This window comes from Sinohyriopsis cumingii, chromosome 9, assembly GCF_028554795.1.
Source record: "Sinohyriopsis cumingii isolate HCF-2022 chromosome 9, ASM2855479v2, whole genome shotgun sequence".
Taxonomy (NCBI): domain Eukaryota; kingdom Metazoa; phylum Mollusca; class Bivalvia; order Unionida; family Unionidae; genus Sinohyriopsis; species Sinohyriopsis cumingii.
In genome coordinates, this window is record NC_142969.1 from 108,137,868 (window position 1) to 108,164,076 (window position 26,209).

The following is a 26,209-nucleotide window of genomic DNA, read 5'->3' on the forward strand; positions in this document are numbered from 1 at the left end:
TCAGTACAATGTCCAGTCAGTACAATGTTCAATCAGTACAATGTCCAATCAGTACACTGTCCAGTCAGTACAATGTTCAATCAGTACAATGTTCAATCACTACAATGTCCAGTCAGTACAATGTTCAATCAGTACACTGTCCAATCAGTACAATGTTCAATCAGTACAATGTTCAATCAGTACTATGTTCAATCACTACAATGTCCAGTCAGTACAATGTTCAATCAGTACAATGTCCAGTCAGTACAATGTTCAATCAGTACAATGTCCAGTCAGTACAATGTTCAATCAGTACAATGTCCAATCAGTACACTGTCCAGTCAGTACAATGTTCAATCAGTACAATGTTCAATCACTACAATGTCCAGTCAGTACAATGTTCAATCAGTACACTGTCCAGTCAGTACAATGTTCAATCAGTACAATGTTCAATCAGTACTATGTTCAATCACTACAATGTCCAGTCAGTACAATGTTCAATCAGTACAATGTCCAGTCAGTACAATGTTCAATCAGTACACTGTCCATTCAGTACAATGTTCAATCAGTACAATGTTCAATCAATACAATGTTCACTCGTTTGTTTAATGTTCAATCAGTACAATGTTCAATCAGTACAATGTTCACTCGTTTGTTTAATGTTCAATCAGTACAATGCTCAATCAGTACAATGTTCAGTCAGTACACTGTCCAGTCAGTACAATGTTCACTCGTTTGTTTAAGAATAACACTGCAATATTCTGACTATAGTTGTTGAAATCAGGTTTTTAATTTTTAATTGATTTACCTCTTCTATATTTTGTGAATTATTTTTAATTTTGGTAAACGGGTGGGTACATCTTTAGTTTATGATCGTACCACATATACACGTGTGCAGTATCATAAAACTCTGCAAGAATGTAAAATAAGCTTTTAATTTCAGGTTTCTTATTAAATTAGTATTATCTGCATATTTGGTATATTTTATTCCTCCGTTCCATACCAATTGTTAATTTTCATTACCCAAATTTTAGCATTTTATAAACTCCATAAATTGGAATGGTAAGAGTTCAAAGAATCTTGTGTATCAGTACTAAGGTAAAGGAGATGTCTGAAACACCTCTCTAAACTCCCAGTTGTAAGGTTCTTTGTCCAGCAATTATTGTACCTTTATTTTCTATTTTGTAATAGTAAAGAAAGTGGCATAGATATTATAGTGTTGTATTTGTTGTTCTAAGTAGTAAGTAAGGAAAGTGGTCCACCAATGAAAAGAAAAAGAATGGAAGAAATGACATTTTAATTTGTCTATGGTGATATTTTTGTTTTGATTTATTCCGTAATCATGTATAATGATCCAGCTATGATAGTGTTTTATGTGGTCCTTTAAAGAGTTATAACAAAAGTGGACCAGCAATGAGTAAACGGCTAATGAGAGAGCATGAATTGGATATGATCAGTCGATCATTTTTATTTGATTTAAATTTCACTGTTCAGCAGTCCTATTAACCATCTATTCCATGTATTTGTATCCATGGTTGTCTTTTTCATGTGCTGGCAAATCAAGTATGTCTGTCTCTTTTCTATCCATGCGACTGACATAAACTGTTTTGTTGGGAATTCTTTTTTTCTTTTGGCGTTTTTTTTAAATTTTATTACTGTCTCCTTTAATTTGCTCCCACACTTAATTTATGTCTGTCTAAGAAACTGGACTTCAAGGTCGTATCAAAGACGTCTTAAATAAAAATCACTCCAGTCTTTCATTTCAAACAGTATAAAGCATCCGTGGATTACTTCACGCTTGCAAAATTGTCTTTAAGCGTTTTCAACAAGCCATCATGGAATCCATCTACAACAGAAACGTTGCTTTTAAACAGTCTGCTACGTTGTTGTAAAATTTTCAATGCATGAATCTTTTCAATTTTATCTAAGATTGTATCATTCCTGTGGTTGATTCTAAAACAACGACTCTATACATTGAGTCGCCATGTGTTGTTTTAAATCCAACACACACACACACACACACACCCATACGATCATACATCCCATATATATATATATATATATATATATATATATATATATATATATATATATATATATATATATATATATATATATATATATATATATATATATATATATTACGGTATTGCGAATTAAATCACAAATAATCATGGAATTACTAACACAAGTCCTAATGATTAAAGTTCTGAATAAACTGTAGTGGTATTCCTAATAATATCCAAAGCTGATGTGAGTAGTGAAGTGGGGCACTATAGGGTCTATGGGAATTAGCATTACAGACCCCGCCCCCCCCCCCCCGGGCCTGTATAGGGTCTATGTAAATTTAACATGGAGAAAAACCCTGGGCCTGTATATGGTCTAGGGGAATTAGCATTACAGACCTTCTTGGGCCGGTATAGGGTCTATGTAAATTTAACATTAACCACCCTGGGTCTGTATAGGGTCTATGTAAATTTAACATGGACAAAAAAAACCTGGGTTTGTATAGGGTCTATGTAAAATTGAAACAGGGAGGGGTTTCTATTTTTTTTTAAAAAAATAAAAATAAAAAAGGGTTGGCAATGGAAAGTCAATCTCTTTTCGAGACCTATGAGTGGCCCTGAAAAGGGCCTTTGGGTTTATGTTAATGTATCCATTAACATAAAGGGCACCGCATTGGTCTTCTTCTTGTCCTTAGGCTGCGTCTCACTGTAGGACCGTAAATCAGGACTCTTTTGAGGCATCCTTGTCTTTTTACGTAGATCCTACGTATCCACAGACTGGTGTCTGTCCTGTGGACAACTGTCCACTTGGATCGGACATACATGGGTATGTCCATCCGGAACATCATTGAAGACACAAGCGTAGAAGATTGTACATCGGTCCACATCTTGAGGCGCCGAGAACAGGTGAATCAATTCAGTGAACTGCACTTATTTATAGGTAGAGGTAGGATTGAAACGGATTGAGTTTGTTGACCAATCCAAACACGCGTTACAAAATTCAGTCAGCCCGCATCCAATCCGAAGAGAGCAGTCTGTGACGTCACGTGGTCTATATAGATTCGCTAGCGCCTGTGTGCAGTCAATCTATGCGACAGTGATTCAACATGACGGAAACTCAGAAAACGATCCATTGGGGTGCACCAACAGTGGAGACCACCCAAGGGAACCCGGACTTACTTTCAGAAGAGGTACATTGGGATTTTGTGGATTTTCTTACCTCGCAAGAATTTGTTCCGGAACCTTCGTCACCTTCATTACCGCAAGTGGAGAATTTTAGACAGAGACAGAAAGAAGAATTGGAGAAATTTATACAACGACAAAAGGAAGCGGAACAAGCTTTTCTCCTACAGCAACAGCAGCAAGAAGAAGAGGTAAGAAAAAAACAACAACAGGAAGAAGTAGCAGCAAAGAAACAAGAGGGTGAAAATCAAACGGTCACGGTACTGTTGGACATTTTAGCGGAGTTAAGAAGTCTGAAACAAATGTATCAGACTTCTTTACTACGACCGAAGAGAATACGACCTTCCCGAGCTAAACACGTCAACCCTGTGACTAAGCCTACCGTACCACCCTTAGTGACTTCAACCAAATCATCATCATCAACAGTACGCAGTCCAGAAGTAGGCCTTGGCCGTGGCAAAGGCTTAAGGCAGTTAAAGTTGATTGCTTAAACTCACCCTTACACCAAAAAGGCCCTTTTCAGGGCCATCCACTTCTCTCGAAAAGAGATCGACTTTCAATTTCCAATAACTCAAGAAAAAAGGAAAAAGAACCATTTTACCCCTATAGTACGTGTCTGTGTATGAGTGCGTGAGTGTACGTTCTTATTTTAAAATCAAAACCCAAAGACACTTACCTTTTTATACCTAATTTATTCTTTTATCAATATTTACAATCCAATTCACAATTCACAACATAGCACTTTAAAAAGTTCATAGACTTCTTCTATCTCATTGTTTACTCTCTCTGTTTTTTCAATTTCTTCACAGTCACAGTCTTTTCCTCTTCTTCCTCCTCACTTTCTTCCCTTCTTCTTTTCTTCTCCTGTTTCTTTTTCTTTACCTGTCTGCTTTCTTCCTCTTCGTCTTCTTTCTCTAACGAATCCCTCTCTTCTTCTGACTCCTCTTGTTTCTTTTTTGGGCAATCTGGAGACCAATGTCCTTTTTCTTGACAATAATGACAGGTATCTTGACTTTTGTCTCTTTTAACCCCTGTTTTTCTTTTTTGACGCTCTGGACACTCTGAAGACCAATGCCCTTTCTTCTGACAGATATAGCAAGTATCTTGACTTTTATCTCGAAAGGAAGGAGAGTAGTCCGTCGGCTGGTCTGAAGAGAATTTTCTAATGACCCCTTGCAAAGCTCTGATGAAACGTTCGATTTGGCTAGTCTCTTCCATCGTTGTGCTCGGTTAGAGAGTGAAATGAATAGTGAAAGGACAAGACACATACCCTTTTATATACGCTGGTCTGCCATGACTATAAAGTAGCCCATGGTGTTTAAACTTCAGTCATTTGACCTTTTGCTTTCAAGATGAAACGATCCAATTCATTTGAGAAGAAAGAAGAAAGTAAGAGGCAGAAACGTGATCTGTCGCCTCGTACCAGAGCTGAAGTCTTGGCACAAATTCATGCCAGTGATTTTGAAGAGGACATGAGTGAACCAGAATCCAAGCCCTCTAAACAAAGTTCGCCACCGTTAGTCAACCCTGAAAAATACTATTCCATTCGAGAGATCGAAAAACACTCCTCTAGAAAATTTAGAACCACGGCTTACAAATACACGGTGAAGTTTAAAGATTTCAAGTCCGAAGTACCGTTGGAGAAAACAGAAGGGTTCATCACCGGGGTGTGGGATTCTTTACTCACCACACTCAAGCGACAATGTCAACCCAAAGAAGACGATCGCTTGAGACTCTCCATACAACACGACGGTTTGAAATCCCCTGTTTGGATCGAGTTTAGCACCCCTGCAGAATTGACCGCTTCCAAAGTCATGGACAAGATTTAACACGTGCAACAATCTAATGACCAGTTTGACATCACCGATGGAAAAGCCATACTCGACATGACCCACGTCTCTCCTCCTCAAAGGACTGGACGCAATAAGGTGTTACTGGTGAACGACCTTCGCAGCACCAAAAAGAGTCTCGTCCAAATTCACAATTCTCAAGACCAGATGTGTTTAACCCGAGCCATCGTGGTGGGACGAACCTATGCCAACAAGAACGACACGGTAGAATGGAAAAGAACCTGGGAGAACATTCGACAATCGGACCAAACCAAACAAAAAGTGAAGCAGAACTCCTGTTAAAAACAAGCTGGCCTGTCCAAAGACACACCCTGTGGCATTCCTGAGATGCAAACATTGCAAGATATTTTAGCTCCACGCTACACATTGAAAGTGCACCCTCAAGAAATGCGCGGACCTCTGTTGTTTCGAGGGAAAGACTTTAAGGACGGAAAATACATTCATGACTATTATCACGATGACCATTTCGATACCATTACCAGTATCACTGCATTCCTGGGATACAGTTATTACTGTGAGAAATGTGACTATGGTTATAACAATCGAGAGCAACACAAGCATTACGGATCGAATTGCTCAGGATGTTTGACCTCTCCACCCTGTCTGAGCGAAGGGCAAAAACCATTGCATTGTCCTGCTTGCCTGCGCACGTTTGTCAGCCCTGCCTGTTCCCAACAACATCTGAAGACGCAAGGTTCACAGCAGAAATGTGCTTGTCAACTCCTGAGATTGTGCCCTACCTGTGGACAAGGCATACGTACCAATAATGCCAAGGCACACGTATACTCAGGAAAGAAAAAATGTCACATTTGTCACCACATCGTGGACTTGGAACACCAATGCTACGTGCAAAAATACCAACCCCCACCAAAGAAAGAGGATGGACACAAGAAGAAAGGCAATTTCATCTTTTTCGATTTCGAATGCGTGCAAGAGACCGGCATTCACACTCCTAATTTCTGCGTGGCTCATCGAGCGTGCGAGAAGTGCATTCAAGAACCTATCTTCAGTCATTGCCCTCACTGCAGCAAGATTCCCGGAGGGCGTGAAAAAATCTTTCGGGGACCGAACACGCTAGCCGATTTCGCCCAATGGGTCTTAGACCCCATCGACAAGACGTGGAATCAAGAGGACATCGAACGTTACGGAGATTGTCATCGTCATGCCACAGTGATGGCTCACAATTTCTCCGGATACGATGGACAGTTTCTTTTGAGATACTATACGGAACAAGGCACCGAACGTCATAAAGTCACTTTGAACGGAGCCAAAATCATTTTCATGCAAGTGGGACAAGTGCAGTTTAAAGATTCGATGAGTTACTTAGCCATGCCTTTGAGTCAATGCCTAAAACATTTGGAATGACAGAAATGGCTAAAGGGTATTTTCCACACTTTTTCAATACGGAAGCCAATCAACACGCCGTTCTACCCCATTTACCTGAGGCTCACTATTACGACCCTGACAACATGCGTACCGAACAACGAGAAGCTTTCTACGCTTGGTACCAGGCTCACGCCTCAGACCCTTTTGACTTTCAGGAAGAAATGCTAAAGTATTGTCGTTCCGACGTGGACATTTTACGGCGTTGCTGTGGAAAATTTCGAGAACTGTTTATGGAACACGGAGGGGTCGATCCTTTGAAAGAAGCTTGCACCATTGCCAAAGCGTGTTCCTTAGTGTACCGCCAACGATTCATGCCTGAAAACACCTTGGCTGTCATCAGTCCTCAAACGACCCACTATGTCAAGCGTCAATACTCGGTCAAAGCCCTACGTTGGTTACATTACTTGTGCGACAAGGAAGACAAATGGATTCAGCATGCCCGCAACGGAGGAGGCGAAAAGACCATCGGAACGCATTCGGTCGATGGCTGGGACTTAGAAAACCCCAAGATCGTGTACGAGTTTAACGGTTGCTTATTTCACGGATGTCCCGTCTGCTACCCTGACCGTGACACTAAAAATCAGTTTTTGCAACGAACCATGGAAGACTTGTACCAGGACACTTGTCAGCGACGCCTAAAGTTAGAACAGCAAGGATACCAAGTGGTGGAAATGTGGGAACACGAGTACGATCACCGTTTGAAAACCGATCCCGAGTTTAAACGCCTCGTGGAAAGTTACCAGTTCATGGACCCGCTGAACCCGAGGGATAGTTTGTACGGAGGAAGGACCAATGCCACCTGTTTGCTGTACCAAGCCGACGAAGAGAAAGGAGAAGAAATCAAATACTTGGACGTGTGTTCGCTGTATCCCTACGTGTGCAAATATTGTCGCTTTCCTGTAGGGCACCCGCAATTGTTCACGGAACACATCGACCTGAAAAACATTCGACAATACGAAGGCTTGATCAAGTGTAAAGTTTTGCCTCCCACGAACCTATACCATCCCGTCTTACCTCACCATTGTCAAGGCAAACTGATGTTTCCCTTGTGCCGTACTTGTGCCGAAACGTGCAACCAGGACCAACCTTGCCAACACAGCCAGGAAGAACGGGCCTTGACGGGGACGTGGGTTAGCGTGGAATTGTTCAAAGCTCTGGACATGGGATACCAACTGTTAGAAGTGTACGAAATTTGCCACTTTCCCAAGACACAACAGTACCACAAGGGTGACCCTACTCAGAAAGGCATTCTCGCCGACTACGTGGATGCCTTTTTGAAACTGAAACAAGAAGCCAGCGGCTATCCTTCCTGGTGTCACACTCCCGAAGACCAAATACAATTCAAAGAGAAATACTATGCACAAGAAGGCATCTCTTTAGACCACATCGAAAAAAACGAAGGCAGGCGATCGTTTGCCAAAGTGATGTTAAATTGCTTGTGGGGTAAAATGGCACAACGACCGTGTTTACGCAAGACGGAATATTTGACAGAACCTTCCCGCTACTTCCAGATGATTCACGACAAAACCAAATACATGAAACACGTGGACGTCGTTCGAGAGGATTTGATCTTGGTCAATTACGAAGAAGATCTGGACTTTGTACAAGACGACCCTTTTGGAAATGTCATCATTGCGGCTTACGTGACAGCTCATGGTCGCTTAAAATTGTACGAAGCTTTAGAACTGTTAGGGGAACGCGTCCTGTACTTTGACACGGACAGTTGCATTTACATCCATCACCCGAGTCAACAGCACCCTGACATCGAAGGAGACCGTTTAGGAGCCTGGACAGACGAGTATCCCGACGACAAGATTCTATGTTTCGTCAGTGGCGGTCCTAAAAATTACGGTTACCAATACGGGGACAAACAAGGAGAAGTGCACACGGAGTGCAAAGTGAAAGGACTGACTCTGAATCATCGTACCAGTCGAGTGGTCAACTTTGGGGTATTGAAAGAAGCCTTGCAATCGGGAGAGGATGGAAACTTTAAAGTGACCACTTATCAACCGAACAAGATTGTACGTTTACCCACTCACCACATCGTCAGTCGACCCTTGGAAAAAGTCTATCAAATTGTATACCAGAAGCGAGTGCGACTTCCCAATCACTTCACCTTACCGTACGGTCACGTCGGTATTGGTCTGTATATGAAAAGGAACCCTAGGCAAGATCGATAGTTCATTGTTCATTGAAGTAACTTACCATGTCGTTGACGAAGAAGAAACCAGCTTGGTTAGGAGTCAAATGTTGGACATCACCGAGACCAGGGTTTTGAGGCTTGGACACAAGAGGTGGTCCCAGTATGCACGAGAGTTATTCAAGGAAAAAAGTTACTTTTCAACCCGTGTTAGTGACGGTGCCAGAAGAACCCGTCACCCAGGACAGGACTGTCGTGGACAGGCCTGAAAGACCCTTTCGGGAGGACACTTGTGTGACCTTACCCCCTACTATAGAACTGGTTAGAACTTTACCCAAAACATGTGGTTGTTGTAGAGACACTTGTGTTTATTCCACGTTCATGGTTATCATGTGCCTTTTATTCTTGTACTTAAGCCTTTGGCTTTTATGTATTTTTGTCTTTCGTATTCATGTTTGAAACATTCAATAAACGTGTTCTGAAAAAGTATATAAACTCTTGTCTTGTTTGTCTTTCGTGTCACAAGTGACATTCCTCACACTATGGCTACCTCTGCTGTCTCTGCTCCGTCTTCCTCTACTGTCAAAGTCATCGACGAACACTTAGATCGTGCCAGTTGGGAGGCTTTGTATCTTCGCCATCCCTTTAACATGCTCATTGCTGGACCTAGCGGTTCAGGCAAAACCGAATTCGTCAAACGTTTGATCGAACATAAACATCATTTGATCGATCGACCCCCTCAACGAATCGTGTGGTGTTACAAAGAGTGGCAATCGGCGTACAGCCTCTTGCGAGAAAGTCAAGGCGATTCCATCGTGTTTGTGGAAGGCATTCCTAAAGAAGACGACGGCATCGTCTCTGACTCCCGTCTAACCCATCTGGTCATTTTTGACGACATGTTAGGAGAAGACGAAGAAGAAATTAAACTGTGGTTCACGCGCAAAGGGCATCACCGTAATGCCAGTGTCGTTTACATCACCCAAAATTTGTTTCAACAAAGTAAAGCCCATCGCACCATCAGTCTCAATGCGCATTACGTGGTCTTGTTTAAAAGCCCTCGAGATAAATCGCAAGTGCAAGTCTTAACCAAACAGTTAGGAACGCCTTGGCTGACTCAGGCGTACGACGATTCCACTCAAACTCCACACGCCTATTTACTCGTCGATTTGAAACCTACGACCCCCGAGGATTTGCGATTTCGTACCCACTTGTTTCACCACTGGTGCCAAGACGGAGGGCCTGTCCTGTACACGTCTCCGTCCTCGACTTCATTTCACTCCCCATAAAATAAATCTATAAAAACCTCAGACCCTTTTTCGTCTGTCTCACTCTCAGTGCGAACATGACGTCCCTTCAGTCGCATCTTCCCGTCAAATTGATTCGTGCCTTGTATGGCATCAGTCGAGAAAAAGATCCACAAACACGAGCTCGTGTCTTAGAAGCTAGTCTCAAAGAAGTCTTACGATGGTTCACGGTGACGGCACGTCAATTACTCCAAGGAATCATTCAGATTCCTCATCAAACCAAACGCTTTTTCGATCGAAACAAAGTCGCTTTGGTCCAACTGGCCGATCCCCGCATCGACACTCAAACCAAAAAACAAATCATTTTGAAACCTGGAGGGAGCGGTACTCTAGGAGGGGTCATCATTCGCTCTCTCTTAAGATGGGATCCTAATGCCCCCAAACTTCTCCCCAAGAAAAAAGTGAAACGAAGCTCCAAGAAGAAGAAAAAGACCAGGTCCCCAAGGAGAACTTCTCCAGTGGCAGGACCCTCCTCTGACCAGACACCACCCTGGAAAAAGAAAAGAAGCCCCCAGAAAAAGAAAAGTCCACAGAAAACTAGTCGCAAGAGAAGCACTTCGGCCAGGACGCAACCTTACACTCGCAAACCACGACCTGCCACAGCGGTGACTGCGTCTCCGGCAGCTTCACGTTTGTCCACTTCTCGATTAATGACACCCAGAACTGAAGAGTACTTGGAGACGTTGATCACACCAAGAACTTCTCCGTTGATGACCCCCAAAAGAACTTCCCCAGTGGCAGGACCTTCCAATTTAGTGGCAGTGGCTGCTGCTCACAAAGTACCTTCTCCCAAAATCAAAGTTCAAGAAAGATCGGGCATGTTACAAAGTTTACTGGATTTGTCCAAGCAAGAACTGGCTCGATTTAGTCCGTTACGTACCCCTGCACGACGTGTCATGCCTGTCCTCAAACTAATACGACGTAAAGACAATCAGTGGCGACGCGTTCCAGTATAAAAAAGGCCTGTGACCAAGTCGGGTATCAGTGTTTTTTGGTGCTCCTGAAGACTCAAAGATGTCACCCTCCAGAAAACCCCAAGGAAAGAAAAGGAAAGGACTGCCACCACGTTTAGCCAAACATGGGGACATGTTATCTGTCCTGTCCAAAGCTTCTCCACCCCTACGAAAAAAACTCATTCAAACAGCCTCCAAAGAGGTCATCGATACCGTGTGCGAATGTTGCATTTACCTCCCAACGTTTTGAAAGGCACGATCCCTTTGTCCAAACACCAGAAAAAATGCTTAGGCAAACATCGTCACGTTCTTCGCCAAATGGTTCAAAAGAAAATTCCCATTCGTCAAAAAAAGAAGATGTTAGTGCAACGTGGAGGTATTTTACCTCTCTTGTTAGGCCCATACTGAAAGGAGTCTTGGGAACCATATTGGGAGGACTGGTGGGAGCAAGATAAAAAGGCCTCGGAAGTTCCAAGATCTCAGAATCGACCCCTGACAACCCCATGGAAGGACGAAAACTAGCTTTAGTGCCTTACAAACGATGGATGGAATACCATCGGTGGCAAGAACAACACACCCCGCATTTACCTCCCAATCCCCATTTGAGCGAGATGTCCCAGTTACAACACGAATTGCAGTCCTTGATGGATCGCCAAGATTTGTCCGAAACAGAAAAATCGCAAAAGTACGGTCAACTCTTGCAACGACTGCAACTCTTTCACCAGAAAGCTTTAGACGAAACAGCTGTACCCACTCTGAAAGATTTTAAGACCTTGATGAAAAGTCCAGCACCATCACCAGTACCAGTACCAGTACCACCAGTACCCGTGACCAAGACAGAAAAAGGAGAAGAGGAAGGGTTTCAAACTCCACCAGAAAAAGTACGCAAGTTAACAACACCACCTACCTCCAGAATTGGATGGATTAAAAAGATGATGGCCACCCCTTCTTCCTCACAAGAGAAAAAGAAAGTGAAGACAGAAGTGAAACAAGAACCGATATCCCCCGCTCAGACATCCTTCTCCTCTTCGACACCTATTGCTGGCCGCACACGCAAAGCATTGCAATCCAAGAAAATACCCCAAGAGAAAAAGAGTAGCATCCTCCAAGAGTGGGTGTCTTATTAACACACCAACCAACACAAAAAATGGAAAAAGTCTTAGCCAGCATTTACTACGATCCCTCCCATCCTGCAGGTTACGCAGGAGTTCAAAAATTGTATCGTGCTGCCAAAACGCGACTGAAAAGTCTCCGTTTACCTCAAGTGCAACGATGGTTACAAGAACAAGCTACCTACACTTTACACAAACCCATTCGACGCAAGTTTGCCAGAAGTCGCACCCGAGTGGAAGGCATCGATCATCAATGGCAAGCCGATTTAGCCGATGTCTCTCATTTGGCCAGCTACAATCGTGGCTACAAATATTTGTTTTGTGTCATCGACGTCTTTTCCAAATTTGCCTGGGTCGTGCCCTTGACTTCCAAATCGAGCAGCGAGTTAGTGCGAGCCCTGCAACGGATGTTGAAACAAAGCGGTCGTCACCCTCTTCGATGGCAAACGGACAAAGGCACCGAATTTCTGAACCAAGCTTTCCAAAAAGAATTAAAGAAACGTGACATTCATTTTTTTACCACCGAGAATCCCGAAACCAAAGCCAGCATCGTGGAACGTTTTCAACGCACTTTGAAAGAACGCATGTGGAAATATTTTACGCATCATCACACTCTGAAGTACATCGACATCTTACCGCACCTGGTGCAAGCGTACAACCAATCTTACCATCGAAGCATTGGACGTGCCCCGCAAGACGTGACTCCCGACAACGAAGTGTTGGTGTTTGAGCGCCTGTTTGGTACGTCCCCGACGAGGGCTGTCCCCAAGAAAAGTGGAGAGTTGGCCGTAGGAGATTGGGTGCGCATTGGCAAAACCAAACGCACTTTTGACAAAGGTTACTTACCTAACTGGACGACCGAACTGTTTCGCGTCACTGGACGAGTGCATGGCCGTCATCCTGCCGTCTATAAATTGGAAGACATGAACGGAGAAGTGCTCAAAGGAACGTTTTATTTGCCCGAGTTACAACGTGTCACCAAAAAAGAAGACGACGTGTACGACATCGAAAGCATTCTCGAACGCAGAACCCGTAAAGTGGGCAAACGACGTGTCAAAGAAGTCAAAGTACGTTGGAAAGGATATCCACCCAGTTTTGATTCTTGGATCGACGCTTCGCAAGTCATCGACTATAAAAAGAAGTGACCATCATGCCTTTTCACACAGACGCAGCTACGTCGACCACTCCTCCTTCCCCTAGTTCTTCTGTGCAAGATTTACAAAAACAACCCTTGTGGGTGTGGTGTGGAGAACGTGTGCCTAAAACGCAAATCGTCTTTTTCTGCCAAATCTTCGTGGTGTATTGTGTCATCGGGGCAGCCATCGCCAATTTGAGTTTGCAACAAGGAGACAAACAATTGTGGACCATTTTATTGAGCAGTTGCATCGGTTACCTGCTTCCCAATCCCTCCCTGAAATTCACCTCGAACGGGAACCACGGGAACCTTGTGTCCAGTGCCAGTGCCAGTCACCACTCCAACCACAACCAGAATCCCATTTTGGGCGGAGACACGCCTCTGACGTCCACTAACCCCTCGGACAGCCACAGAACTCTGGAATTATGAGTCACCAAAACCAATTTTACTTAACCTTACCCAGTGACAGTTCCATGGAGGTGTTTCCCAAGAACACGTTGTGCTGTTACACGGCCAAATTACCTCAAGCCATCCCCTTAGATCACGAAGCCCATTGGGAAGTGGCTTTAGTAGAAATGATTCACCCGACCCAAGTCCTCAATGTCCTTCCCAATCAAAATTTTTTTGATGTGGAAGTTCATGACGAACAATTGCAACAGTGGATGGATAGCAATGTCAAATATGACAAGAAAACCCGTACACAAAAGTACACCACCTATCACTTGTTCATTTCCTGAGGCTATTATTTTAGTGGTCAACATTTGGTCAGCACCATAGCCTCCAGGTTTAATGCCGTGTTTCTGAAAGCTTTGGAGCATGTTAACAAAAGTGTCACCATGGAGTACCACAAAGCAGCTCGTCGCTTCTTGATGAAATTTGAACGGAGTAAAATCCTGTCCATTTTATTTTGTCCTGAATTGTATGACATGTTGGGCGGAGACATGAACCTGAGAATGAGCATGATGAAGAAAAGCGAATTACCCATCGTTTACGACAACGAGTCTTTTAGCAAGTTATTTCGTGCCCCGGTAGAACTGAACCAAGGACTGAATTTGATGTTTGTGTATTCCGATGTGGTGGAGTATAACGTGGTGGGACACACCTCCGTACCGTTACTGCGTGTCATTCCTTTAAAAGTGGATTCTGCCACGAACACTGACGAGGAAGGTGGAAACACTGACCACGTCCACCGCGAATTTGTACATCCTCACTATTTGCCTGTCAGTAAGTCGTATTTGGACACGGTCAACATTACTATAAAAGGAGATCTGGGACAAAATATTCCATTCACCAAAGGAAAAGTCACGGTGAAACTCCATTTTCGAAAACGGTTTTCTCACGATTCGTAAGTCATGTATCCAGTGTACCGAGGGGTTGCTCGACAGCGAGGACACGGCTTAGGAGATATGTTAAAATCGGCCTTTCGTTCGGTGGTCCCGGTGTTGAAACCGATGGTGACACGCGGATTGCACGCCTTGAAAGAAGCGGCACTGACGCAAGGCAAAGATTTTCTCCAAAATGTCATCATCGACAAACAAAACCCGAAAGAAGCCTTCATGAGGGCAGGCAAAAATGTCTTGCTGCAAACGGGCAAAGACATTTTAGGCCAACGAGAAACACCTATAAATGCCCTGCACGCTACCGAGTCAGGCATTCAGCAAGGACAAGGCAGAAAGAGACGACGAAGAAAACACCCTTTCACCAGACTTCAAGCGAGAAAGGCCAAGAAAAGAAGAACCGTTCGAGACTTAGACGTTTTCGATTATTGAGAAAAGAGACAAAAAAATGATGCACCGAGAATCTTGCGCTTGTTCCAAGACGGAACTGGATCTGTTTGCCATGCCCCCACGATGATGACGATGCGAGAATCCCAGTGGGTGGAATTTCACCCCGTCTCCTCACTGACCGATTCCGCTCCCATCGAGTTTGAAATCAAAGGACAGCCCGAAGATTACATCGATCTGAATAGCAGTTACTTGTACCTGAAAGTCAAAATTCTAGATAAGACTGGAGGTGCTATAGACGATGAAGCAGTAGCGCCCGTCAACAATTTCATGCATTCCTTGTTCAGTGGAGTGGACTTGTACTTGAATAACAAACTGGTCAGTAGCAGCATGGATACTTACCCTTATCGTGCCTACCTGGAAAATCTCTTGACGTACGGAATAGATGCCAAGAACACTCATCTCAATGCCTGTGTGGTATGGGAAGCTGACGAACCTACCAAGTTTGAAATATTGGAAACTGATGAAAAGAAAGACAACAATGATGGATTTGTAGAACGAAGAAAGAGAATCACGGGAGCCGACACAAATTTAGAACTGATGGATCGTTTGCATTTGGACATGTGGTTGCAAGAAAAGTATTTGCTGAACGGGGTGGATGTCCGCCTGAGACTGAATCGTAGCAGTGCCACTTTCCATTTGATGGCTGATAGTGACGGTTACAAAACCAAAATCCTAGAAGCCAGACTCTACGTACGCCGCGTGGAAGTGTTACCTAAAGTGGGAAACGACATCAGTCAGACGTTGAGCAGAACGACTGCCAAGTATCCCATACGACGCGTGGAAGTGAAAACCTTCACCATTCCCAAGGGACAGCGATCCATGATCGAAGATCATCTGTTCCAAGGACAGTTACCCAAACGTTTGATCGTTGGTATCGTCGAGAATACAGCCTTCAACGGAGCTGCCGAAAAGAATCCTTTCTACTTTCAACACTTTGGCGTGTCCAAAATCGAAGTCAGTCGCGATGGCAAGACCTTGTGTACCCGACCTTTCGAACCTGACTTTACCAAGAAGAATTACTTGAGATCGTACTTGTCCCTGTACGAAGCCACCGGACAGTTAGGAACCAATACCAGTCACGGTATTACGTACGAGGATTATGCAGGAGGCTACGCTTTGTGGGCTTTCGATTTCACTCCAGACCAAGGCAGCGACGAGGGACATTTCCACCCTATAAAATCCGGCCAGATTCGTGTGGAAATTCAGTTTAAAGACCGAGACCCTGATGAAACGGTGAACGTCATCCTGTATGCAGAATTCGATAATACCATAGAAATCAACAGTTTGAGAGAAGTCATCCTAGATTACTAGAAACCATGGAAGACTGTTATCCCTCTTTACCTAGTGGAGAAACTTTAAAGATGGAATGTGAGGAGACTGTGGAAAAAATGTTGTGTTTTGAAAAAAAATTGTTTGATGTTATGATGTTGGATTATTGTTAAAAATATTAGAGTTGTTGTTTAGTGTTAAGTGATTTTTGAATAAAAAATGTTGTTTTGAAAAAAATGCCTTTGTGGTTTGTTTAGCTATAAGAATGTTGGATTGATGCTCTTTCATTTCTTACTATCCCTCGCATGACACTCACTGAACGTTGCGGCTCGAAAACCGTGTGGGGGATGTTTTCCTTCACGTCCGCGCTTTGACTTTAAGAACTGGGGTAGTTTCCAGTCTAACCATCCATTGTCGACTCATCCTCCTAAGAAGATGTGTTCCAAACTAGCTAAACTCAACGAAGCCTACGTGAATTTGCATAGGGTCAGACACAGTCTGATACCGAAGCCAGAAGAAATAGAGAATGTGAGAATGTTAAAAATCACTGAAGACCTGATAGAAGAGCTCTTCAGAGAAGAAATGAACAGGGAGAAAGAAGAATGGACGGAGAAGTACAGACTTCAGAGACAGCAGCAACAGCAGCAACAACAACAACAACAACAGCAGCAACCTGAAGCTGACAGAGGCTTTGTCGATTGTCGGATCGACACCAAAGAGTTCTTCTTCTCTTTTCGAAGAAGCAAACCTATCGCCAGAAAGTCTATCCTCAGAGGACATCGCATTCTTAGAAACTAAAAAAAGAATGCCATAGCAAACAAAAAAAACCCAGCCCTTTTCAGGGCTACCCAATACTCTAGAAAAGAAATAACGATCGATTTGCCAATGTGTGTAGGTAGAGTAGTGTGAAAATAAACACTAACTCTTTTTTAAAAATGTGAGGGTATGTGTTTGTGTGTTTGTGTTTGTAAGTGCTTAAGTAAGTTGGTATGGATAGTAGATTAACATGATGTCTTTTTTTTGGTGTTTGAGGTGTAAATTTGGGGTAAGATTGGATTGATTTGAGTATGTGGATAGTCTATTGAAGTGATTTATAAAAAATTTAAAAATAGTGATGGGTAGCATAAAAAAGTGAGTGAGTGTTTCTTTTAGGTCCGCGCGTTGTTGTTTTTTGGTTATGATCTAGGTAAGATCAATTTTATGTTTTTAGGGGGATGTTTTCCATCACGTCCGCGCTTTCACTATAAATTGAAACTCGCTGGGCAGTCTAGCTACCCTTGTTGATTGTTCAACACAAGAATGAATAGCAGAATAAGCAAACTTCTTGAACTCCAGATACATCTGGAATATGTCAGGCGCCTGTTAAATGAACTGGCCGCGGAGGCTATAGTAGAAGAGGAAAGAATGAAGAACGAAGAGGAGGAGAGAAGACAGAGGGAAGAGGAGGAAAAGAAACTAGAAGAGAGGATGTCGTACAATATTCCAGAGACAGAGGATTGGGGTGTTGAAGCGAATCATCCTCCCTCTGCGCTCGCCAGAAGAAAGGTGAAAGGAGACTGGGGAAGAAGATGCGTGTGTGGCGCCAGGCCAGGAAGGTGCAACCATTAGATAGGTGCATCTGGAGTTAAAAAAAAAAAACAGCCCTTTTCAGGGCTACCCAATACTCTAGAAAAGAAATAACTATCGATTTGCCAATGTGTGTGTGTGTGTGTGTGTGTGTGTGTGTGTGTGTGTGTGTGTGTGTAGGTAGAGTAGTGTGATTATAAACACTAACTCTTTTTTCATAGTGCGAGGGTATGTGTTTGTGTGTTGGTGCTTGTAAGAGCTAAGGTACGTTTGTGTGAATAGTAGATTATGGGTTTCTTTATTGTTTCTTAGCATAGGTGAAGAGTATAGTTAGGGTTCTGTAAGAGCTCACGTACGATTGTGTGGATAGTAGATTATGGATTTTGTTTATTGTTTCTTAGCGTATGTGGAGAGTATAGTTAGGGTTTTATTATATGAAATGAAAAAGTAGGGAGATGTTTTCCTTCACGTCCGCGCTTTTCGTATAAGAACCCACAGTATTCGTCGTTCAAACCATTCTGCAAAGAATAAAAAAAGAAGATGGCTTCTAACCAAATGGACAAAATGGAAAAATTGCAAAACGTCCTCGACAATTTAGGAATGATAGAGCAAATGTTGGTTAACCTAAACGAGGATCACTATTCTTATAGTCCCCATCGAGTGAAGATGGAGATAAACAATTTACGAAAAATGAAGGTAATCATCAGTGATCTGTTGAAAGAAATAAAGGAGGAGAAGGAGGATGAAGAGGAAAGGATAAGGATGAGAGCATGGAATGAAAAAATTGAAAAAGAAGAAGAAAATGAAAAGAGGAAGAAAGAAGAGGAGGAAGAGAAGAAGAAAGAAGAGCAAGAGAAAGAAAAGAAAGAAAAGAAGAGAAAGAGTGTTGGAGATAAAATAAGAACTTGGTGGAGAAAAAGAAGAAACTAGAAGCAGAAGAAGAAGAAGAAAACCCAAAGGCCCTTTTCAGGGCCAGCCATATTTCTCGAAAAGAGATAGCCTTTCCATTGCCTACCCCTTTTTTTTAAAAAATTTAAAAAAAAAATCCCATGTTCAATTTCCCTTGACGCTATAAAGTCCCACCCTGTTTAAATTCCTTTGACGCTAAACCGTCCCACGATTTTTCTCCATGTTAATTTCCCTTGACGCTAATCTGACCCACGATTTTTCTCCATGTTAAATTTCCCTTGACGCTAATCTGACCCAGGGGTCTCTGTAATGCTAATTCCCATTGACGCTAATGTACCCCACCTTACTACTATTATATGTATGATAAATGTTCTGTTGAAGGTCAATCGCAAATATCACAATGGTTAATTTATAATTTCTCATTTATCTTTATCTTAGGAATTATGAGGGCATACCGTGACACGGTCAATCTGAAACTATTTAAGTATTACACGGGCGTACCGTGATGTATGGTTAATACGAAACAACTTAAGTAAAGCACGAACGTACCGTGACATGTGGTCAATCTGAAACTCCTTAAGTATAGCACGAGCATAGTGTGGGATATGGTTGATATGAAACTAGTTAAAGAGGAAAAATAAGTAAAAAGCGGGGCAAATGTGGCAATTACTGTCTTAACCTTTTCGCAGGCCCTTGTTCCGATATGTTAATCCTATCTACACCTTGACGGATCGAGCAGATATTTTAGGGTTTTGTCCTAGCGACATCAATTGGATTTCATGAGTTGCCTCCTTAGTATGTAATGCCAACTAACCAATAGCGTGTAACAGCCTTGCATTGTATATTGGATGAAAATGGTGGAGGCTGTTATTGTTATTGTTATTGTTGGGTTTAACGCCATTTTTCAGCACACGATAGGCTATGTATGGCGGCCAGTATTAATGGTGGAGGAAGAACCCGGGAAAACCTGGGAAGAACCACCGACCCACGAGAAGCTACTGGCAAGCTTTCTCACATACCCACATTGGCCGAATCCTGGTCTCGAACCAGTGGTGGAGGCAACTGACTTCAAAAGGGTACTTTGTCAGTTTAAACTCGAAGGTATGACTGCATACCAGAAAGAAGCCCTCATAGGTGTATTTTTATATTTATGAGTCCATTCAACTTATGTGTTCCCCATGTCTAGAACATGTAGGAAGTGTTAAAATTTGGACAACTTATTTTTTATTGAATGCAGTGGCACTCGAAGCACAGAAATCGCTGCTCGATCCAAGAAGGTGTAGATAGGGTTAAATATCGGAACCTTGGCTACTGTCGAAGATGCCGTCTTACTGGCGTTCACTGTTAAGGATGATTATCACCTACTGTTTTAAATTTTGCTTCTACATGTAGATATTAAACTACCTAGTCTTTTACAAAGCATCGTCTTTATAAATGCGTTTTTTTGACGCCCATATTTTCAGCAGGAAATTGGAATATTCTAATTACCTGAATGGTAAATGAAGACTTATGCACATTAGAATGTATCTATTGTTTTCTGGATCCATATTATGTTGTTTGCGATGTAAATACACGCTGCCCTTTACTAGCCATAATAATCGAAGATTCTTAACCGAGAAACGCTATGAAACCTAACTATTGCGTAGTTTAACATTTTGTTCACATCTTATTAAGGATTTGACAAATAGTGTATGCAACAAAATATATCCAGTACAAGAATGCGAAAATTATATGATTCAACATTTGCAGATTTGTTCATATTATTTTACTAACACATCTTGAACGTAAGGTGGCACTCAGTTATTTGTTTCCAGAAATTCAGCGGACGGGCATACCTTTATATGCGCCAATCGCCCCCACATGCTACAAGAAGCACGATATGGGTCTGTAGTAGATATAAATATCTACCCCCCTCCAGAACTACATGTACATCGTCTCTGACTCAGGTTACCGGATTGGCTTTATATGGTATGGTAGCAATGTAAGTCAATGGCACTGCATGTTCGCACCGTTTTGGACCAGTCTATATAGAACCTTGGGGTGTATATTTGCGTAATTTTCAATGATTCTAAACAAACACGAGAATCTTTTTCAAATATACTAATAAATGATATTTATACTGTATCAGTCTTACGTTCATTGCAGAATTAATTTCATGATTACGTTCACTTAAGGAGAAAATGATAATGGTATAAACTTGTTGTACCTACTGGGTTGGGTGAACTCGTCTTCTTTGGGGAGCCGTCAGCTTATTTTGTATCAGCTTGTTGCAGCATCTCGGAGCTTCCAAAATATTCCTTCTTCCTAAGGAGCCGAAAATCAGGGCAGCCATTTTCCTTTCGTTGGCGGTATAGGTAGGAGCTATTATATTTTCTTAACTTTATAAACTTTTTACACAATTATGGTTATTTTTAAGACTACGGTTTGTTAAGTTGTAACTCAAATTCCTCCATATTTCCCTTTCCTCTCCAATGTACCATTGCACTGTCAATCAAGTACATCTTCACTTTTTTATACCTGTTTTGTTTTGCCTGTTTAATCGTCTGCATGTCTGTGATATGTAAAGTTTCAAGTCTTATATGCCACACTGATATAGAACTCTTTAATTATCAGAGAACATACTTTTGTATTTTGTTTGATGATTAACAGTATTATGTTGTGTCCATCCGCCTTTCATTCTGTGTTTTATACGGTTTCAGACTTTCATATGTCTTATTTCACTGACGATTGGTTAACTCATTTGAAGCAGCAGCTTATATTCACATAATTCATGTGTTCTCTTTTTATATATCCTTTTGAAATTTTGGGGGTATAAACCGTATAATTGAGGGAATTTATAACAATCTTGACACTACCCAGATTTTACCACCACTGCCCTCCAGCCAAAATATGTCTCTTATATAGTATGATAGAGAGGGTCCTATGTGAGAACGGGTCATGAGGGGAATCAAAGGTATTTTTGTCATCCTGTATGATATTTTCCTGCAGATTATTGTTTTTTTCCTTTTCTTAACATCATGCTCGCGTCGAGCACCTTTGCCACGAGGGTTTAGTAGTTGTACCTTGGAACAGAAGTCCAAAACCACATAGCTTTTATTGAATTTATCCTACAATAATATGTGTGTGATGTGGATTTTTAACGTAGCTTTAAAAAAAATTAAGTCATAATACTATGATGTCTGCAGTGTGGCAGTTTACAGTGATGTCTAGCACTGGGGCATCATGCCGCAAACATGTAGCATTATGTCCCACCCAGTCACATTATCCTGACACTAGGCTGACCAGTCCTTACACTAACCTCTTAATGCTGAGCACCAAGCAAGGCAGCTGTTAGTACCATTTTTATAAGTCTTTGGTATGACTCGGCCAGGAATTGAACCCACAACCTCCCACATCCAAGGTAGGTGCTCATATCACTAACCTACTGGAGCAGTCTCCTTCTGTAATAAAGTATGAGTAATTTTCAAATAAAAAATGTAACATCATTGTTACCATGGGGCTATTAATACATCATAACATAACTCTCTCAGATTTAACGAAATTCCCTAGAGTCCACCACGTCCTTTGATCGCATGCATCTCAATTCTATTTTGACCCTACAAATATCCACCACGTTCTCATCTCCACTAACCATGGTCCCGCTATGTTAACTTGACAGAACGAGCAGATATTTCTGTGCTAATGGTCTGTGAATTACATTGGCCACCACATCCAATGACAATTAAGTTGTTAAAATTTGAACACTGTTCCTACATGATCAAGAAAAGGGAAGCACACAACTTGAACAAACTCATCAATAAGCAGTTTTCCACTGCTGGTATCTCTACAGGTATGTTTCACTAAAATATACCTGTAATGGCTTCTCTCTGGTATATAGTCATATTTTCAATATTAAGCTTACAAGTATCCTTTTGAAGTCTGTTGCCTCCATCATTTCAGGCCAGTGTACAATTTATTGCTGTTACATGCTGCTGGTTAGTTGGCATTACACACTAAGTGATGTTCTGATTGTCTCCCCTTTCACTTCTAGAATGGACTCGGCAAAAGAACTTGTCTTATTTAGAGAGTGGTATAGGAATTGGTGAAAAGAACAGATTGTTTGCTTGTTTTATTTTTGTTGTGGGATGGGTGAGCAAGAATGGGAAAATAATTGCAAAGTGTTCATATCAGTACAGTAATCAATGACAGTAGTAACAATGAATTTATTATTTATAAAATGCCACCATTTATATTTATATTTATAAAATAATAATAAAATAAAATAATATTTATATTTATAAAATGCCACCAAGTCTTCTCTAATACTGCAGCGATACATACTACCACCACCACAACCACTGTTTATGTTTTATACTACTTGTACGTCTCTAGTTGTCCATTCCATCTTTGACCACTCCAGTGGCCTAAGTTGTTATAGCATCCCCTTGGATGCAGGAGGTCCTGGGTTCAAATCCTGGCCAAGTCATACCAAAGACTTATAAAAAATAGTACTACAGATGCCTCGCATGGAGTTCAGCATGAAGAGGTTAGTGTTAGGACTGCTCAGCTTGGTGTCAGGATAATGTGACTGGGTGGGATATGATGCTACATGTCTGCGACATGATGCCCCAGTGCTATGCATCACTATAAACTGCCACACTGTAGATATCGTAGTGATATAACTGAAAATGATTAAGGCCACATTAGAAATCCAATTCACGCACACACACACACACACACACCATTCCATCTTTGAACAGCCATTATTCCATCTTTGAACAACCATTGAAAAGAACCTTATTCATCATTTTGAACAACCATTGCAAAGAACCTTATTCATCATTTTGAACAACCATTGCAAAGAACCTTATTCCATAATTTTGAACAACCATTGCAAAGAACCTTATTCCATAATTTTGAACAACCATTGCAAAGAACCCTATTCATCATTTTGAACAACCATTGCAAAAAACATTATTCTCTTTTTTCAACAGCCATTGCATGAACCCTTTTCCATCTTTTTTAACAGAAATTGGCAAGAACCTTACTCCATCTCTGTAAATAGCAATTGGCAAGAACCTTACTCCATCTTTGTAAATAGCAATTGGCAAGAACCTTACTCCATCTTTGTAAATAGCAATTGGCAAGAACCTTACTCCATCTTTGTAAATAGCAGTTGCAGTGAACCTTATCAATGGATTAATCACAACTTTCATCTGGAGTATATATTCAATTTCAATGACATCTGTTAATTGATTCAAGGTCACTTCAGTTTCATTGACAAGTTTCTGTCAGTTAATTGACTGCAGGTAACTTCAGTTTTCAGTGACAACCCACTGTCAGTTAAATGACTGCATGTAACTTCAGTTTCAGTAACAACTTCCTGTTGTTTAATTGACTGCCGGTAACTTCAGTTCCAGTGACAACTTTCTGTTGTTTAATTGACTGCTGGTAACTTCAGTTTCAGTGACAACTTTCTGTTGTTTAATTGACTGCCGGTAACTTCAGTTCCAGTGACAACTTTCTGTTGTTTAATTGACTGCAGGTAACTTCAATTCTGACTATGATGCTACATGTAAAGAAAAATATCAATGTTCATACACAAAATGTAATAAAATCTGTAAATTAAAAAAGTATTTATCTCAGTAGGTACAGTGTATATGTCCATATATCCATTATTATTATTATTATTAAAACATTTTTGCATCAGGGGCTATGCAATAATAATTTGAATGATTTCAAATTATCCAGTTTAACAACATCAATGCCAAAAGGTGGAATAATGAGTTTGGTTGGTGTGCTCACATATATCACTAAGAATAAATGTATTATAGATGTTTCATATACATATGTTTTTTTTGGTATTGCTGATAGATAATTTTTATAATTTAATAAAGGCAGATCATATATTTTAAGCAGTCATTTTAGGCTTTCATTGCCTTATTCCATATTTGTCTAACTTAGGCAAAGTAAACTGACTCAAGATGTCGGACACTGAAGGTGCATCACATACGTAAGTATATCATAATTTTATAAATAATAATTTCAGAAATGTTCACATTGGATTATAACATGTATTTTGTAATTCTTTATACAATTTAGATATAGCTGTTCAGTTGTTTATAAAATGCAGCTGTTACAAGCAAAGATATTTTAAATATTCAGGTTGTTTTTTTGCATTCTACTGCATGAATGCTTGGCATTAAAACTTGGAAGATTAATAATAATTCTCCAAATGTTCATTTGACATGTTATGTGGATGTTCATTTGACATGTTATGTGGATGCTAAATTTACACTTTGGTTATCCAGATGGACAAACCTAAGAAAGAAAACATGTTATTTAGCACTTATTAATAGCAATTGCTTCTTGGAGTCTTTAATACACTTTTAATGCTGTCCATTGAAATGTAAATATGAAACTATGTGGGTTGGCACAGTATAGTTGGAAAGAACCAGCAACATGCTGACTCAGCAAAATTTTAACCAGACAGATGAGATAAATATATTGTAGTTTAATGGCAGACTCTCTTCTCATTCTCAGCTGATGTAAATTTTGTAGAAATTTTCAGTGTTTATAGTAAAACTGAAAGCAATTTACAGAGAAATTCCACATAGTTTTGGTAAAAACATGTAGGTGGGATTATATAATTATAACTTAATTGATGAAGGAAAAAAAGTAGAGGTTGTGAGTGTTCCCTAAACTCATCTTTCATTGGAGACCTCTTTTACCATTTCTCAGAGGTAGGTGTTTAAGACCTCTTTTGCCATTTCAAAGAGGTAGATGTTTAAGACCTCTTTTACCATTTCTAAGAGGTAGATGTTTAAGACCTCCTTTGCCATTTCTAAGAGGTAGATGTTTAAGACCTCCTTTGCCATTTCTAAGAGATAGATGTTTAAGACCTCTTTTGCCATTTCTAAGAGTTAGATGTTTAAGACTTACCATTTCTCAGAGGTAGATGTTTAAGACCTCTTTTACCATTTCTCTGGTAGATGTTTAAGACTTGTTTCACTTTATACATGTTTACTTGTTTTGAGAGGGATTCTTCAGGTACTGTGAAGTAAGATGACCTTAAACTTTCTATCCAACTCCAAAGTGTCTGCTTTGCATCATGTTTCTTTGCCTAGGGCATCTTGCTTGTAAAACTTGGCTTTCTCTCCTTCGCCTTTCAAGTCACGGCTTTAGACATTAGCATCTTGTTTATGCAAGTACACACACACACACACACACACACACACACACACACACATATATATATATATATATATATATATATATATATATATATATATATATATATATATATAGAGAGAGAGAGAGAGAGAGAGAGAGAGAGAGAGGTCCTTAATTTCAGAAGTGAGATCATCCCCAGGAGTACCAGTAGTTCCCTTATCCCGGACCTGGGCAAAGCCCAGTGGGGATTCCATGGCGGAAAGGTTAACCTAACTTGGAGTAAACGCCATATCACTTATCAGTCTGTTTTTAGGAATCATGTTGCACAAGTGTGGGCATTTGCCAGAAAATCTTATAAATCAGAAAGTTAAAATTACATAAAACATTTTTTGGGAAGAATGTGTCAGACAATTTAGGATGTACATGTGATCCAGATTTCTACAGAAAATGTATGTTTCGTGCTATGTGAATGAGACTTG

The 26,209-nt window shown here is 41.0% G+C and overlaps 1 protein-coding gene and 1 long non-coding RNA gene across 8 annotated transcripts in view; one reads left to right on the plus strand and one right to left on the minus strand.

Moving 5' to 3' along the window:
• Positions 1 to 1,259: 1,259 nt before the first annotated feature.
• On the minus strand, positions 1,260 to 20,920 carry LOC149792443 (uncharacterized). The gene is made up of 2 exons (XR_016423566.1): positions 20,789 to 20,920; positions 1,260 to 1,825 (listed from the first exon to the last, which is right to left on the minus strand). It is a non-coding gene; the product is annotated as an uncharacterized LOC149792443 (long non-coding RNA).
• The window catches only part of LOC149792444 (uncharacterized), an 84,044-nt gene continuing 78,629 nt past the window's right edge, over positions 20,795 to 26,209 (plus strand). For all 7 annotated transcript variants that reach the window (XR_016423562.1, XR_016423561.1, XR_016423564.1 and 4 more), the window contains exons 1-2: positions 20,795 to 20,932; positions 24,522 to 24,570. Coding sequence is in view for 2 of the 7 variants with exons in the window: in XM_089971022.1 (XP_089827148.1) it covers positions 24,542 to 24,570 (29 nt within the window). In the remaining 5 variants the exon portion in view is untranslated. The remainder of the gene's footprint in view (positions 20,933 to 24,521; positions 24,571 to 26,209) is intronic.